The sequence below is a fragment of the Belonocnema kinseyi genome, chromosome 7 (assembly GCF_010883055.1).
Source record: "Belonocnema kinseyi isolate 2016_QV_RU_SX_M_011 chromosome 7, B_treatae_v1, whole genome shotgun sequence".
NCBI classification, from domain to species: Eukaryota; Metazoa; Arthropoda; class Insecta; order Hymenoptera; family Cynipidae; genus Belonocnema; species Belonocnema kinseyi.
Genome location: NC_046663.1, coordinates 69,262,477 through 69,279,416, shown reverse-complemented (window position 1 = coordinate 69,279,416; position 16,940 = coordinate 69,262,477). Strand labels below are relative to the sequence as shown.

The 16,940-nt window shown below is 31.4% G+C and overlaps 1 protein-coding gene across 1 annotated transcript in view; it reads right to left on the bottom strand.

Annotated features, from left to right (window-relative positions):
• Nucleotides 1–16,940, bottom strand: part of LOC117176320 — a 556,505-nt gene that overhangs the window by 348,310 nt on the left and 191,255 nt on the right. The window contains exon 4 of the mRNA XM_033366539.1: nt 13,118–13,271. Within this exon, the coding sequence (XP_033222430.1) occupies nt 13,118–13,205 (88 nt within the window). The 5' untranslated portion in view covers nt 13,206–13,271. The remainder of the gene's footprint in view (nt 1–13,117; nt 13,272–16,940) is intronic.

Here is a 16,940-nt window from a genome sequence, read left to right as displayed (position 1 = left end):
AGTATAGACATCCCGAGTGCATTCAAACTTGAAAGCACATAATTAATTCACTAAATCTATTACCTCAAATGCTCAATTGCAAATATATTGAAGTGGGCACAAAGCTTAATGAGATTCAAGTCTTTACCAGCAATAAAGAACTTACTAGATCGTGGAGAAACTAGGGTTTCAATTTCGTTTTAGCTTATATTCTTCGAATTTTATACTGGAAATGTAATGTAACATAACCGTGAATAGAAAATTGAATGATGACTTAAAACTATTTTGTACCGGTATGAGGACACTTTCAATTAAACTCTTCAGATATTTCTTTTCACTTTTTGCTAAATATGCCTCTGCAACAATGTACTTGAATAATAACTTAATAAATTTGAAAATCACTTTTATATTTCAGACTTCACACTCTTTCCCCTATTTTCCTCTTTTCTACTTTTTTAGAAATTCTTATTTGATCCTGTTTTAAAAGAAACTTTCCCTTTTTCTCATTTCTTCACATAAACGTGAACTCAATTAATAGAGCCAAATCAGTAAACGACTTTTCATTGATAATTCATCATTTTCGATAATCCTTAAGCTATTTTGTTGAAAATTATCATTCTTAGTTGAAAATTCATCTTTCTTGATTGAAAATTATCTTGTTGAAAATTCTTCTTTTCTGGTAGGGAGGTTAACTGTTTTCTGAAACATTAGACTTTTTAGCTTAAAAACAAGTTGGTTAAAATTCATCTATTTGTTTGGGGATTCAGATATTTTGTTCTGAAAATCTAACTTTTACATATTCGCTTCAAAACCTATCTTTTTGTTTAAAATCCACCTATTTGGTTGAAAATCGATGTATTTTGTTGAGGATTTGTCCCTTTGGATTAAAATTTTTTTTTTATAGTAGAAAAGTCATCTTTCTTGATTGAGAAATCGTCTTTCTTTGTTGAAAATTCATCTCTCCTGGCTAAAAATGTTTTTTTTTTTGTCGAAAATTAAACTTTTCGGGTTGAAAATTCAACTGTGTTTGAAAAAATTCGTCTTTTTGGCTTGAAAATTAAACTATTGGATTCAACATGATAAATGTGAAATGTTGAAAGCAATTGAATCTTTTTCAAATGCTCATATTGCTCGAAACGCAAGAATTGTTGTTCAATTTTGTTTCGGTAATTTTGTTCATGTTTTTTGGTTCAAAATGAAAATTTGTTAGGTCCCGGAAGCTGGAATTACAACATTGTCATATCGATGTGGGCACTATGCTATAATTTAGTGCTAATTTATGCTGCAGAAAAAAAATGCTCGGAAACAATTAGTGGCATCTAGATCTGCTTTGCGCCGTTTTGGTAAAAAAAAGAGCCCAGATTTTTTGCATAGCAAAAATCCAGAGCATTTAATTAGCACTAAATTTCTGCGCAAAGCAGATCTTGATATCACTAATAATTTCCGAGTTTCACAACACTAGAGCCACTTGGAGTCAGCATGATTTCATGTTTTTGATCAAATTTACCGGGCACAAAATTTAGTTTTTGCAGAATATATTAGCACTTAATTAGCACTAAATTCCTGCGCAAAGCAGATCTTGATATCACTCAGAGTTTCCGAGTTTCACATAGCAGGGCCACCTGAAGCCAGCATTACTTAATTTTTTGGTCAAAATTACCGGGCACAAAATTTACTTTTGCAGAATATATTAGCACTTAATTAGCACACTAAATTCCTGCGCAAAGCAGATCTGGATGCCACTAATAGTTTCCGAGTTTCGCATACCAGAGTCACCTGAAGCTAGCATTACTACACGTTTTTGGTTTTAAAAAAAGTGCCCGGATTTTTCGAATAGCACAAATCCAGAGCACTTAATTAGCACTAAATTCCTGCGCAAAGGAGAATTTGATACCACTAATAGATAGCGAGTTTTGCATACCGGAGTTGTGGCTTCAGCCGAAGCTAGCATTACTACATGCTTTTGGCCAAAATTACCGGGCACAAAATTTTTTTCTGCAGCATAAATTAGCACTAAATAAGCACTAAGTTCTGGCATAGTGCCCACGTCGATTAGACAATGTTGTAATTCCAGCTTCCGGGACCTAATTTTTTTCTAACTTCGTAAGTAATAGAGCTATCAAAGAAAGTAATTGAGAAGTACTGCGAATGCGTAGCCAACTATACGTACGCACCCATCACTGCTTACAAATACACAATTTTCACTTGCTATTGCACGTATGTGAATAATGGCAATTTAGTGATGTTGGAAAAAAGTATCACATGCTCGGACAGCAAACTCACAATCGCCCGAAATCGTCTGCTTTTCTCCTTCTTGCATAATATACTATTTTTCTGTGGAACTGAAAGTTTAATTAGCCAATATTTTCAATAATTAAGAAACTAAGTTAATGTTTTCCCAAATGCAAAAACTTTTTTCTCCACCACCCTTATTTGACACCCTCCAATTTAGATATCAATTTTTCTTTAAGATATACTGAACATACAATTCTAAACCACAAAGATTATATAACCAAAAAAAGGGAAAGTCCTTCTCGTCAACCGTCAAACCTAGAGTGAAATAATCGTTAAAAGTAGGTCTCGACTACGCCGCAACGACATCGACACGTCTGGAGAAAAGTTCCCTTTCGTCACGTGACTGACAGATGAGATTGCATCGACTTTCGCTGAATGCTATATTACTTGAGTGGATTGGACTTTTCGTACCAAGGTTGGCAGGATTCCCCGCAATATATGTTTGTCTGTTACAGGGGCTTGAATTGGGCTGAGGTGATGTAGACGAGGCAGTTTCTTAAAATTCTGATTCGAAAAGAAATTCGCGAGGAGGCTCGAGTTGTCGATTCCACCGTTCGATGAATCGTCGGCTTGACTCAAGTTTTGGCACGAGGGTTGCTGAAAATTCCCGTAATCTTCTGGTTCCCCTAGCTTTGACGGAATTATCCCAGAGCGGAGGCTTAACGACCGCTTAAAAAAAAATTGCTTATCTTCCAGCCGCGCATGGTGGCGCTCAGCCATCAACCAGGTGATTAGTTAACTTCGCGCGAGACCATCAGTTCCCGAGGGACTTTTCTGAGTGGCTCGACCTTTCCTCGATGAGAAACAGGCACGCTTTGGGATTCCTGAGAATGCAAACTTTCTTGACAACAAGAACTCTTGACAGTATGGTACTTTGTCACAGTCCGCTGCCCGCCATGTATGCGAGACCACTTTTCTCGTGCAATACTATTTTGCACGTAATCATCCCACCGCTGTTCTCTTTTCAGAATGACAGAAAATATGAGCTCAAAGTCAATTTTTCATGTTTGTTACCTTACTGCTATCAACAGGGTTGCTAGAAGTTATAAATTTCGAAATTTCCTGACTTTTCTCAGACCAATTTTTAATTCTTCCTGATAGTTATTAAATTTTCAGTCAGGCATCTGTTTATTATGAGTGTTTGATGGAAGAAGAAGGAAGGGGGGAGGTAATGGAAGATCTTACATATGAAAAATAAGAAACAACTTGGATGTATTGAATTGTCAACCGAAAAATAGGAATTTCGTACTATACTAATAGAATTTTCCACACAAGAAAGACGAGTTATAGACAATATGAATCCATTTTGAATTAAAAAGATAAATTTGTATGAAAAAATAAAATAATTACATTCAACCAAAAGAGGAATTTTTTATCAAAAAAGACATATTTTCAAAAAAATTCAAGAATTTTTAAATAAAAAATAGCAATTTTCAACCAAAAGAAAAAAGGGATTCCAACAAAATAGTTACATTTTTAACCTAAGAAATACATTTTTAACCAAAAAGATGAAATTTCAACTTCAAGTAGAATAGTTAAATTCACAGTTTAAAAAATAAGTTTTCAACCAAATGAAATGAATCATAAAAAAATAGTTAAATTTTGAGCCAAGAAAGATAATTTTTCTAGCATAAAAGATAAATATATAGTTTAAAACGAGAAATCATCATCTAATTAATAGAATTTTTAACCAAATAAAATGATTTTTCAAATATAAAGACAGAATAAATGATTTTTCTACAAAATATAATTTAATTCACAACCAAAATAAATTCGTTTTCCACCAAACATTTTGATTTTTAGCCTAGAAATGAAATTTATACCATAACAGATGAATTTTTACACCAAAAAGGCGTATTTTAAATAAAAGTGTCGAGTTTTTAATCGAGAACAAAATTGGCAATCAATGAAGAAAAAACTTCTATTTACAATGTTAAATTTTTGCCCTGAACAGATAAATTTAGTACAAAACCCTTGAATGTTAAAACGAGAATACGAATTTTGAGCAAAAAATATTTTAATATCATGCCAAAAAGAGTTTAATTTATAAAAAAGACAAATTTTCGACAAAATATGTGAATATTAAAATAAAAAATATACATTTCTAACAACAACAGAAAACCAAAAAAGGTAATTCCAACAATATAGTTGAATTTTTAACCCAAGAAAGGAATCTCCAACCAAAAAGATGAAGTTTTAACAAATAAAATTACTTTTATACTAAAAAGACGAATTTTCTACGGAAAAATACATTTTCCACAAAATATATGAATTCTCAAAAAAAATTCAACCGAAAAGATGAATTTTCAACCAAAAAGATTAACTTCCTACTAAAAAAACGCAATTTTTAAAACAAAATGTATACATTTTTAACAAATTTGTTAAATTTGCAATTAAAGAAGTGTTTTAAACTAAAATGATGAATATTTATAAAAAAAAGGAGTTCTAACCAAACTAGTTGAATAGTTCAACAAAATAGTTAAATTTTTCACGAAAAATGTCTATTTTGAACCAAATACATAAATTATTAGGTCCACAAATTAATTCGGTGCTTTTATTCTGATGTTTTTTTCGTCCTGAGGTAGTTTTAAAGAGAGACCCTCACACTTTAAAACACAATATAATAAGTGGCGGTCCTACGGACTTAACCTCAAAAATCATTAGTGAAGACAATGTCTTGAGGCTGAGAAAATAATTTCAGTCGCCTCAGCTTGTGTTTTTTTTTCAATGGGAATGCAAAGAAAATGCAGAGTCTTAAATGTTCCTTGTCGGAGGCCATGTTATTGACTAATGATTTTTTATATTAAGTCCACAAGGCCACCCCCTATTATATTGGTGCTTTAAAGCTTCAGGTTCGCCGTTTAAATCTACCTTAGAGCGGCAAACAATTTCAGTTAAACCAAGAGTTACAAGGCATTAAAGCAAAGGCTCCAAATTAATTTTTAGACCTAATATCAACAAAAAAAAAAAAGAATTTTTCACCGAAAATGGAATAGTTAAATTTTATTTCAAAATAATTATTTTTCAATCTAAAATAATGTTAACTGAAATGGTAACATTATAAACCAAAAAAAGGAGAAGAATTCTGAATTAAACGATTACGCATCAACTAAAGCAATACATTTTTAACAAAGTAGTTCCACTTTCAACTAAATTATGGAATTTTCAATTTTATTTGTATACGAAAAATGGTAATATTTGCGACAAATATATATAAATCAACCAATTAGTTATATTTTTATCCCAAAAAGAAGAATGCACTACAAAATCCGTTAAATTTTAGAGCGAACATATGAATTTTATCAAAAACAGTTCAATTCAAGGAAAGAAGACAAATTTGCAAAAAAAAGTTGAATTATTAACCAAAAAGAATAACTTTTCAACCAAAAATAATACAATTTTTAAGTTCAAGATGAAGACTCAGCCAAAGAAAACAATTATAAAATACAAAAATTGTAAAATTATACTTTTCTAAGAGTTACTTGTAAAATTGTAAACTTGTATTTATATGTAAATGTAATATTATTAGGGATTCACGTTTATTCAATTAAGATAATTCATAATATGTATGTTCATTCCCTAAGGTTATATTTAAAATCTTCTAAGTACAATTTTAAGTGGAAAGGGAGGTCGAAGCCAATCTTATGTTATCTGACATGGGGTGAGAGGGGCGGCTAGAAAATTCATAAAAGCGCCGTACGTAATTTGTTACATTCTTCTGTAATTTCCTGACTTTCCAGAAATCCCTGACCTCTAGTAAAACAGATCAAGAAAAATTAAAATTGACTTTACACTTGCTTGGTTTCATTTGCATTAATCGTTTTTTGCTTAGCAATATTTCGACGTGGTAAGGTTATGCCTGAGAGGTCTCTTATGCCCCATATAATTTACATGTCAATTTGTAAGCTTCCAGATTTTGTAAACGAGATACAGCCTTTCAAAATATGCAATTTGTGTCCCCACTATTCACTGATTCGTATTTTATTTGGAAAGGCAGTTGCAAGAAAGGCTTCGTTGCTTTTTGCACTATCTCTAATGAAAAGGACGTAGACATGTGACTAATCTGAGAGGCATCTTTCGTCAGGGATGACGTATAATGTAAAATGTATATATGCATGACGAATGCGATAGGTTTAACTCTTGAAATGTCGGTAAATAAATTTCTCTTCCGTGCTTTGTCCCAGTTTCTAATCTCGCATTGGTAAAGTCTAAACTCGCAACTGTATCTGCCACTGCTTTGAACAAGCTGCGAGGAAAGCAAAGCGAAGCGAAGTCGAGAAAGATGGTGGAGGTAAACTATGCAGAACTCGCATTCGCCTAACCAGGTCGGCTCTTCGTTCCACTGTTAAATCCACCTTCTTGTTAAAATTGAGGGACGTTTTAAGGGTTAAGTTGCTCTGACAACTTAGTAAGATCAAAAGCAAGCTGGACGTAAGTGATCACGCCCTCACCAAAGACGCTTTAAAGGTCTTGCACAATTATAGTTTTCTAAAAAAACCCCCAACGGGCACGTTCGTGAATAAAAAGTGTATGGCGCCCAACTCTTTCGTCTTTCTTCTACCTTTTCGACAATCTTTTGCCTTTCTTATCATTGGGGTAAGGCATCTTATATGAGTGTACACAAGAAACCAACGGGTCGTGCGAGAGAATCGACGTAGTCTTTTGAACCAAAGCTTACTCACGCCGATCTTTGTACGTGCCCTTTCCCAGGTCTTCTAAATCCTCAGACTTAACTCTTTCCAACAAAATCATCCTCGTGTTTACAAAATCGTTTCCATGGTGAATCCCTCGAATCTACGAAACTTGGATTTTGACGAAAAAGCGCGTTTTCAAGGGTCTTATTTAAACAAGGAAACGCGGGATTAGTTTGTTCTTACTTTAGTTCTTTGGAAATAAATGCGAGGTTGAAGTTTTATACGAGTTCAGATGGAGAGATATGGATTTTTAATATCGAAGAAGCTTGATGTAAGTAAATCCCTTTTTATCAAATTACTTATTGAAAGATGGAATTCAGGTCATGCAAACCCTTTTATTGAAAATATGAAAAATTTTCACAAAACTAGACAGCTTTGGATGCTTTTTGATCCACAGTAAATCCATTGTTTCCAATAAGAAAATATTTTGATCAGTCAGAACTTACTTAAAGAAATAAGAATTTGGCATCAGCGAGAATAAATATACTTTTTCTGTGAACGAAAAGGTGGCCAGAACTAACGTTTTCAATATTGTTGGCAAGTCGTCTCTAGCAGAGAGCTTTCCATTCAATATAAACCAGCTAAGAAGTCCTTCTTGAGCTTAGGTGATAAAGTACAAAGTAAATCTGTCAGAAAAGCTCGTAATGCGATAATATTTTTAAGACCTTTAGCAACTGGTAAAAATAGCACATTTCTCTTTGTTTTTTCCATATATCAATCTCTTATTCCATATCACTTAAAATCCTTGAGGAGGCTTACAGTTTCTTAAAATAATTGCCACGTATACATTTAAATAACTTTTGATTAGTAAGCCCTTGACTGTCAGTGAGACAGACATATATCAGCAAAAAAAAGTCGCGCCACTTGTACATCATGCCACATAAATGGATATTTAAAATAAAAAATATTTAACGTGATCCGATTTAATTGTGATTGAGTATGTTAGGGTTCTTGGGTTCGCGAAATTCAAATCTGATATTGGATTACAATATTAATAATGGCGAATCCAATATGACGGACATAAATTATTAAAAATAGTTGGAACTCGATGAAATTGGTTATACTTAGGTTTTGGGATCGCTTATTTCAAATTTCATGTTGAAATTTTAGAATTCAAAATGGAGGATTTAATATTACAGACATGAATTATTAAAAGTGTTCGGATCTTGATCAAATTGGTAAAAATTAGGGATTTGGGGTCACTCAATCGAAATCTGGTGCCGGAATCAAAAGATTCAAAATGGCGGATGCGCCATTTTGAATATGGCCATTTTTCCTTATTTGTTTGGTTCAAATAAATGTTTGGTTAGTTTTTAATCAATTTCTTGTTTAAAATAAGTATAGTTCTTGTTTACCTTGAATATATATTTTTTAAATTAGTTAAAGATTTTTTCAAGTGAAGTAAATCTTTTTTTAGACTTGACCTCAAAATTGAGCATTCTTTGTAAAAATAATGTATAAGCTCGATAATATGTTTATTGTTAATCATAAATATCATTGTATATGTAAAAGCAGAAACACTTGTTCGAGCCGAATGCTTAATTCTGGTTAATTTTTAACTCTGGACTTCTCATTTCTGTATTGAACAATCATAAAGTAGAATAATGAGAAATGAACCAGAGTGAGACATTTGAATTGTATGTATATACGTGTTCCTGCTTTTAAGTATACAGTGATAATTATAATATAAAAAAACATGATTGATTTCATAAATCATCATTATAAAGAAAGAAGGTTAGTATTGAAAAAGGCTTACATCCGAAATCTTCAATTATATCCAAGGTAGAAACCCGAAACTTCAAGTAGTTCCTAAACTAGAGATATTGCGCCCATTTTTCAATTGATTTATCATTTTATAGTATTTCAGAAGCTTTAGAATAATACAAAACTGCAAAAATAAGAATGTCATCAAATATTTTAAATCACAATTATCAATTAATTTAGATTCTAGGTTAGTCCCTTAGGAACCGCTGGCAGCGCTGTAGCACGCCTAGCGGCACTTTGTAGTACTGGTTTCCACTGTATTTTTTGTTTGAATCAAATAAATATTTTTATGAATCCGAATAAACAGATTTGAAACAAATGCATTGTTTAATAAAAGTAAATTTTTTATTTAAATCAAATAAATTGAACTAAACAAATTATTTGTTTCAATCAATAAGGCAAATAGTTTCCGTTTCTTTAAATTAAATAAACCTTTTTTTCATTGAAGCAACAAATTTGTTTGATTCAATCATACGAATTCAAATAAATTTTGTTGTTTGACTCAAACAAACATTTTTCTGAGTGAATGTACCACCAATTTCATCAAGATCCAAACACTATTTATATTTAATGTCCGCCATCTTGGATCCGCCATTATGAATGTTGAAAATCCAATTTCAAATATAAATCAGCGACTCTAAAAACAGTGACCCTGCAAATATTATGTTATTTTGAAATGTTTTTTCTCGAAAAAAATGTTGGCACTGATATGTTCATTTTCACCTGCCTGTGAATGGGTTAAAAAAAGGTTACGTTTAGGTTTCGACATTTCTTTAATTTTTTGTTAATTAATATTATTTTAAATCTCTGATCCACTAACTCAAATTAAATTTGAACATGGACGTATTTTAACTACAAATTATTAACTATTTATTTTTTGCGAACAAATTATTTTCACACTACACGACCCAAAATGATCTCAGAACAGAGGTAATAGTGTGAATTTTCAGGAAAAGAGGGCAATAAATTCTTCTAAATGAAACTAATTTAGGTACCCTATTGAAATCAATATAAAAACGGTTCACATTCTTAAAGTTTTATGTCGAAACATATTGCATTTTCAACCAAATAATAAAATTTAGATCGACAACAATTACTTTTTAGCAAAATAAATTAACGTTCAAGCAAAACACGATTATTCAATCAAATCGATTAAATTTCCACATAAAAGATGGATTTTAACAATGTAGTTCAATTTTTAACAACTAGTTTAATTATAAAAAAATGATTATTATGTAAAAATATACTAGTTGGTAATTGAACCAAAAAAGATTTCCATTTTAAAACAAAAACGGTTGGCTTCAACCAAAAACGAAGAATTCTCAACAAAATAGTCGCATCCTCAACAAAAACAGATTAAATTTTAGTCAAACTCGTGCATTTTTAATTTAAAAAGGTTGGAAATACTACCCAGAAAAGATGAACTTTGAACAAACAAAGAAAACAAACGAATTTTGAACAAAATAATTAAATTTTCAACAAAAAAGAGATGAATTTTCAGTCAGGAAAAAAGAATTTATAACGAAGTCGTTAATTTCCAGAGAGAAAAAAACTGCCAATTTAATAGTTGAATTTTAAACCCAAACAGACATATTTTTAACAAAACAGTTTAATTTTCGACAAAAATATAAGGTTTAACAAAATAGTAGGATTTTGAACAAAATAATAAAATTTATAACAATACAGTTGAATTTTCAACTGCAATAGATAAATTGTCAACAAAAAATTTAATCATTGATATTTGAACCAAAAAAGATTTGAATTTGATACACAAAAGATTTTTTTGTTCATAAAAAACAAAATTGTCGTCCACAATATTGCATTTTTAACCAGAAAATATTAATTTAATACATAACAGTTGAATTTTAAACCAAAAATATAAATTTTTAACAAAAAAGAATTTCATTCTATACCAAATGAAATTGAACTCACCAAAAAAGACAAATTTTCAACAAAATACATGCATTTTAAAATAAAAAGTAAACATTTTCAAAGAAAAACGGAATTTGAACAAAATACTTACATTTTTGACCTAACAGTTGAATTTTAAACTTAAAACAACAGTTCAATTTTCATTTAAAAAATTAATTTTAAAATAAAAAAATTAATTTTCAAGAAAATAATTCAATTTTTACCCAAGAACAATAACTTTTCTACCATAATAGATGCATGTACAATCCAAAACGACGCATTTTTAACCAAATAAATAAATTTGTAACCAAAAGGGACGAATTCTGAACGAAAATGTAATAGTAGAATTTACAACCAAAACAAAATTAATAAATACGAAAGGATTTTTTTGCCCAAAAGTATAACTAATTATTTGACAATAAAAATGATTAAACTGTACAGAAATTTTGGATCCCAAGAATAATTATCCATAAATTGAAATTAGCGTTTAAATATTTAATTTTTCGCTTGAATAACAATAATTATATTAAAATGTTGAAAAATATAATAAATTTAGTTTTTTTTCGAACGAAATGAGGTAATTCTGATGAAAATCTGTTGAAATGAGGTGACAAGTTTACCAGCGGAAGTAGTAGTCACCTCTATAGGTCAGCTATTGGAATTTCCTAGCCCCGGGACTATACACATACTTTTATATGGATATGTACAAGTGTGTGAGTCCGGCGACGGCTATAGTGGACGAGCGGCGATATCTCACATCCTTCCTGTCACGCGAGCTTACCATTAAAATACGATCAGATAATCTTATTTGCTTTGCGATTAGGGTTGAGTTCTTCTTTCAAGCAGGCCTACGCATTAATTTTTACCAAATCATAATTTTTCTTTGTAACGCTACTCATAGAAACCACCTACTCACATTCCTAAACAATTTTTTCCTTTACTTGTTTTGCAGCACGTTCTTTTTGCGACTCTATGTATTATTTCACTCTAACCTTGCATGTTCCTTCTCTGAGAAAAAGTTGCAGCAAATCAAGATAAAGAGGAGATATTCATATTGATTTTTTATGTAAAAGAAATCGAAAAATTCTATTAAATTGGTTCAACTGTATTTCACAATACTACTCGTGTAAAAAACTATTCTATGCATAGCCAGAATAGACCACCTATAATGGCGCTGAGTAGATGCAAAACCTTTTTGAATTGTCAAACGCTAGACTGGATAAGCTAATGTAGTGCTAGTCAGTCGGTATTGTAAAAATCTATTTAAGATGGCTGAATTTAAATATTATTTGTCTTCAATGTTAATTTTTTATTTTTTATGCTGACAGGCAATAGTCAGCAACTTATTAGTCCCCAAAAGTACAGACTAGAGGAAGAGGAAAAAGTATTTTTTTAGTATTTATTTCTCATTTTGGATACTTTTAAACATTGGGTTTTTTTGGGGGAAATGTACAAAAAATATTTGGATGAGGCAATTAGAAAAGTTTTTGGTATGTCGAACTCACTAACACCCGATTAGGGCCTCAAAGAACTGCCTATATGGTGAAGAAAACATTTCATTTTTTCAAAGTACATTTTTTATTTTTGGCACTTCTAAAGATCCCGGATTTTTTTCAAATTTTAAAGCAAATATTTTAGTCAGATATTTAGAGAAACCGTTGGACATGACGGGCTTTCCAGCATCTGATTAGGACCCGAAAAAAACTGACAAGATGATGAGGAAAATAATTAAATTTTTGTCTTTGATAATTTTAAACATCCTGGAAATTTTTGGAAATTTGCGAAAATATATGGCGGGTTAGCCAGCGCCCAATTAGCGCCCGAAGAGACCGTCTAGATGACACAATTCTGAACTTGAAATTTAAAGTGTATAATTTTGAGTGCTAAAATTAAAGCTGACCAACTTTGGAAAAAAATTCTTAGACTAAAAGTGAAAAAATTTTTAGCTTGAATGAAATTAAGAATTCGCCTTTACCTCTAACATAAAAATAAATAGTACTTTTAATTCTTTATACTAAAATTTCATTTTTCAATCGCACAATTTGAATTGCGTAATTTTGAGTTTTAGCTTTTAAGTTTTTATCAAGAAAATATGAGAATTAAAAGGTTTCAGTGTTTAAAAAATTCAGTTTAAAATGATTTATTCTATAAATTTGAAGGTTTCTAATTTCAAATTGTAACATTTGAAATACATAGAAGGAAAATCTTTAGTTACTAAGATTAAAAATGAAATATTTTTTAATTTGACATGTACAATAATTGTGTTCATTGTGTTCATTGTTCCACGTCATATGTCTTTAATGTTTAAAATAAGACTACCTTTAATTTGAGCAATTGCTAAGTTCTTAAGTTCGTGTAGAAATGTATACGCACTTAAGAATTTACTGTTTTTTATTAGATTTTTGCAGTTAATCGTACTCAAGAATGATATAGGGGTTTCTTGAATTATAAAGTGTTCAAAAATATATTCTTACCTGACTGTCGTGGATTGAAAGCCGCGGTGCTTCCTGCGATGATTAGAAGAAGCAACGGCCTGAATAAATTGTTCTCGGAAGGCGGCATCTTCCCGGTGCTCCTATCACGCCTGCACAACAACCTTCTTATCCGACACCCCTCATCACAGCCTTCCTGAAAAATGCAAAGACAAAAAGGACTATGATTAACGATCGTCTTACCTTATTTTTTCCTCTAATTTTAATTTTCTCTTCAACGCTAGGCTTATACTGAGTTGAACCCCAAAGTTCTTGTACCCCTCGGTTTTTTTTCTTAAATAATTTCCGTAATGCCACACGATTATTTTTAGCCCCAAAAGAAAAAGCTCAAAAATGTATTTTTTCTCAGTTTTTAAAATGTTTATTTACTTTGAACCATGTCACTTTAAATTTCTCGTAACAGAAATAGAAGCGTGTTAAATTCACCATAAAACTATAAGAAATAATTTTAATTTCATACCACAACCGTCGGAAATTGTCGGTGCGACCAGAGCAAGTACTATTAACTACAACAATGTCTCGAATTTTATACCTCGACTTACACTTGTCGTATGACTTAGAAAATTTGTAGCAAAATTCTAAAATTTAGATCACACAGTCTTTGAAGTATCATCTTTAATTTAAGTCGGTAACACTTAAAAAATCTTAACGGGTTCTCGAAATACTATTTAAAAATATCCAAGTGTGTCTGCACCGGCTTTCAGCCTCTTAAGGAGGGAGTCTCAATTAAATTGTCATAAATAGAAGTGATTTTCGAGGATTTTTTTAAAAATTGTGTTTATGCAACTTTGTAATAGAGCCTATTTCTGAAGAACCTATTATTCGCTTTGCCCACTTGGATATGAAGTTTAATTAATAACACAATATTTACATTAGAGCACACATGTAATCGAACTCTGTTGGACATAACTTAATGAAGATAATTTAAAAAAAATTAATACCGCAATTAAAATAAATATAATGACTTGATAAATATAATTTGCAGGTTATGTAGCAAAGTTTTTAACATAAAGACATATTCATATGCAAGCAAGAAACTTTTCGTCTCAAGTAATCGGTCGATAACTGTAAATCGATTCCTAACTTACCAGCTCTACTTTGCAAGCGTGGTATTTGTGAATGGTACTTCATGTTCTTTTCAAGAACGCTCTAAACGAACCCTTTTGGCTCTACTAGTATCTATTGGAGCTCAAGTTCTAAATGATACCAACTTTTATTTGAGCCGCAACTTTAGTGAACCCCTAGTTTTTCCCATGGTCTATTCTCTTCAAAATATCATAAACATCTTTATTAGGGGTCATTCGACGCAGAATTGATTAAAGCTTCCAGCAGTCCTTTTAAGTTTCTCGTTCTTTCTGATCTTACCGAAAATTTCCGATGGTAGTGTATAGTTTAGTAAATAAAATTTTTGAATGCAAGTTCGCTAAGAAGAAAGTGTTTCTTAATATCGCGTTTTAACTGCAATTTTCACAAAAATTTGTTATAATAATAAAAGTAATTCAAATATCATAAGAATCTAAAAAGCTTCACTAATTCCTGTAATTTATCCAAAAGACTCGAGGGCGTCAACTATACATCGTAATTATCGCATTATAATAACGCTAAATCGCGATATCGTACATTGCAAGTTTTTTCATTATATACCGCATAATTGTACAATCTATAACGTAATAATTTAAATTTATTACGCTCTCACATTGTATTTCTTGTTTTGTGATCTCGCGAGGGCTCGAGTGGTCAGCAAGCGATCATAGAAAAAATTAAAGATGAAGTTTACATCGATTCCAGGTGAAAGATTCACCGAAACAAAAATTAACCTTGCCAAATAAACTTTACATGAATCGAAGATAATTTCCGATGTTTAACCTTGCCTGGGTGATCTTTCATCTTATAATCGCTCCATTTTTATTCGAGGTGTAGCCAAAATTATGATGCCAGCACTATCCAGCGTAGTTTAACTTCATTAAATTTGAGAGAAATGGGGATTCCCATCTGTCAGTTATATTTTGCGCTTTTGCTAAATGGTATCCTAAGCTCAGTGAAACTTTCGCCGAATTATGTTTAATTATTAACCGTTGCAGGCTTTACCTGCTATAAATTTTTACTTTTTTTGTGATTATTTTAAATCTGGTATCCCGGTTTATAGCTCGAACTCACCCATACTCTGCCTTTTCCCCATTGCTGCAAAGGGCGCTGTAGCAGACGACAGCAACAAAATTTAACTTAATTTTTTTCTGTGATATTAGTTTATTATAATATCGTACAAAGCTCCGGGGCCTGATTGCACTTTATCATATTGAGCTTTCTTGTAATATACAGGTTTTCCGATATCATTGTGCGATATCTTTGTCTTCGTGTATGAGATACCTAAATAACTCTTTTTCAATTTTATGGGGAATGTAATGCACTTCAATTTCTGCTAAGACGAATTTAAAGTGACATGCTCTTAAGTGAGAAAATATTTGAAAAACTGATCAAATCTAAAATTGTATAAACCTTTTTCCAAAATTTTTATTAGTCCTGGATATCGAAAGATGTTTTAAGTTCCGAGACTTGTTTCGATGCCAAAATACAGAGTGTAAGCTAAATAGGCTCCGTTTTTGAGTTATTTTTATTAAAATAAATATGATAACCTGAAAATAAACAAAATAAATTAAGTTTATTCAATAAACCTTCTAGCGATTTATTTCTTCTTGATCTCAAAATAATCACGGAGCATTACTGAAATGATTTGAAAATAGAAACGAGAGATGCCAGCCCTTTTGAGTTGAACTCAATCCAAGCCAACCGTGCTTCCCGCCTTTTCATAACCCAAAGTGAAAAGCAGCATTTTTATTGCTTCTGATACCGAAAAGGTTAAGTGAGAAAACTTTTAATCACAAGGTTGTAGGGCTTACTTAGTTTAAAGGAAAAAATAAACTCACAAAATTTATAAATAAAATAAATCGTTCAATTTTCGTTTAAATGGCTCAATAAGGTATTGAAATTATGCACTCAATTAGAATATGAACCAGTTGCAGATGCGGCGGTAAATAAGCCTTAAAACTTAGTTTGATCTTTTATTATATTTTAGTGCTTTTCATTTTCACTGTCTGTTGGAATGAACTTAAAAATTCAGTCATTTTGAATTACATATTGTAAGATTTTTCCATTTTAGTGCATTAAATTCAAAGTATTTCACTACATTTCATTTTTGATTGGTATTAGTAAGTGATTGCAAAAATACTTCGAATACCTAATTACAAATGCCTGAATTTTCAAGTCATTTCTGTAAATGTTGAAAAGGGTTTATCCTTCAAAGGGTCTAAATTTAAACAATTTTAAATTTCAGGTTTAGGATCTGCCGAAGTAAAGGCTCGCAGAAACGTAAGTAGTTTGCAACTTTCGCGGCACTGATTTGAAATTTTTGAACAAGTTTGTCGATCTTTAATTTTGAAATTTTCTAAAGTTGAGAAGGAGGCGCTAAGACGAAATAGTTCAAAATTGAACTTAGGAAACTATTACGAATTCGACTAGCAGTGAACAAAAATTATTTATTAACTTAGAGTTTCGTGAACAAAAGAATCAAAAGAGGATCAACAGGTATCTTCGAAAATCGATACAACGAGGGATCTCTGATTTCTGGCGAAGACAGCCAGTTTTATAAAGATGCTGAAAAATGTTCGAAGTTAGAAGATCCAAGGAAACACTTTTCTACGTTCGCCCATTGTTGGTAACTTCATAGGCGCCTAGGAACCGTTCCCGGTCTCCGGTTTGACTTATTTCTTTTTATTTCATGAATGTGGTCACGTAGAGCTCGATAGGG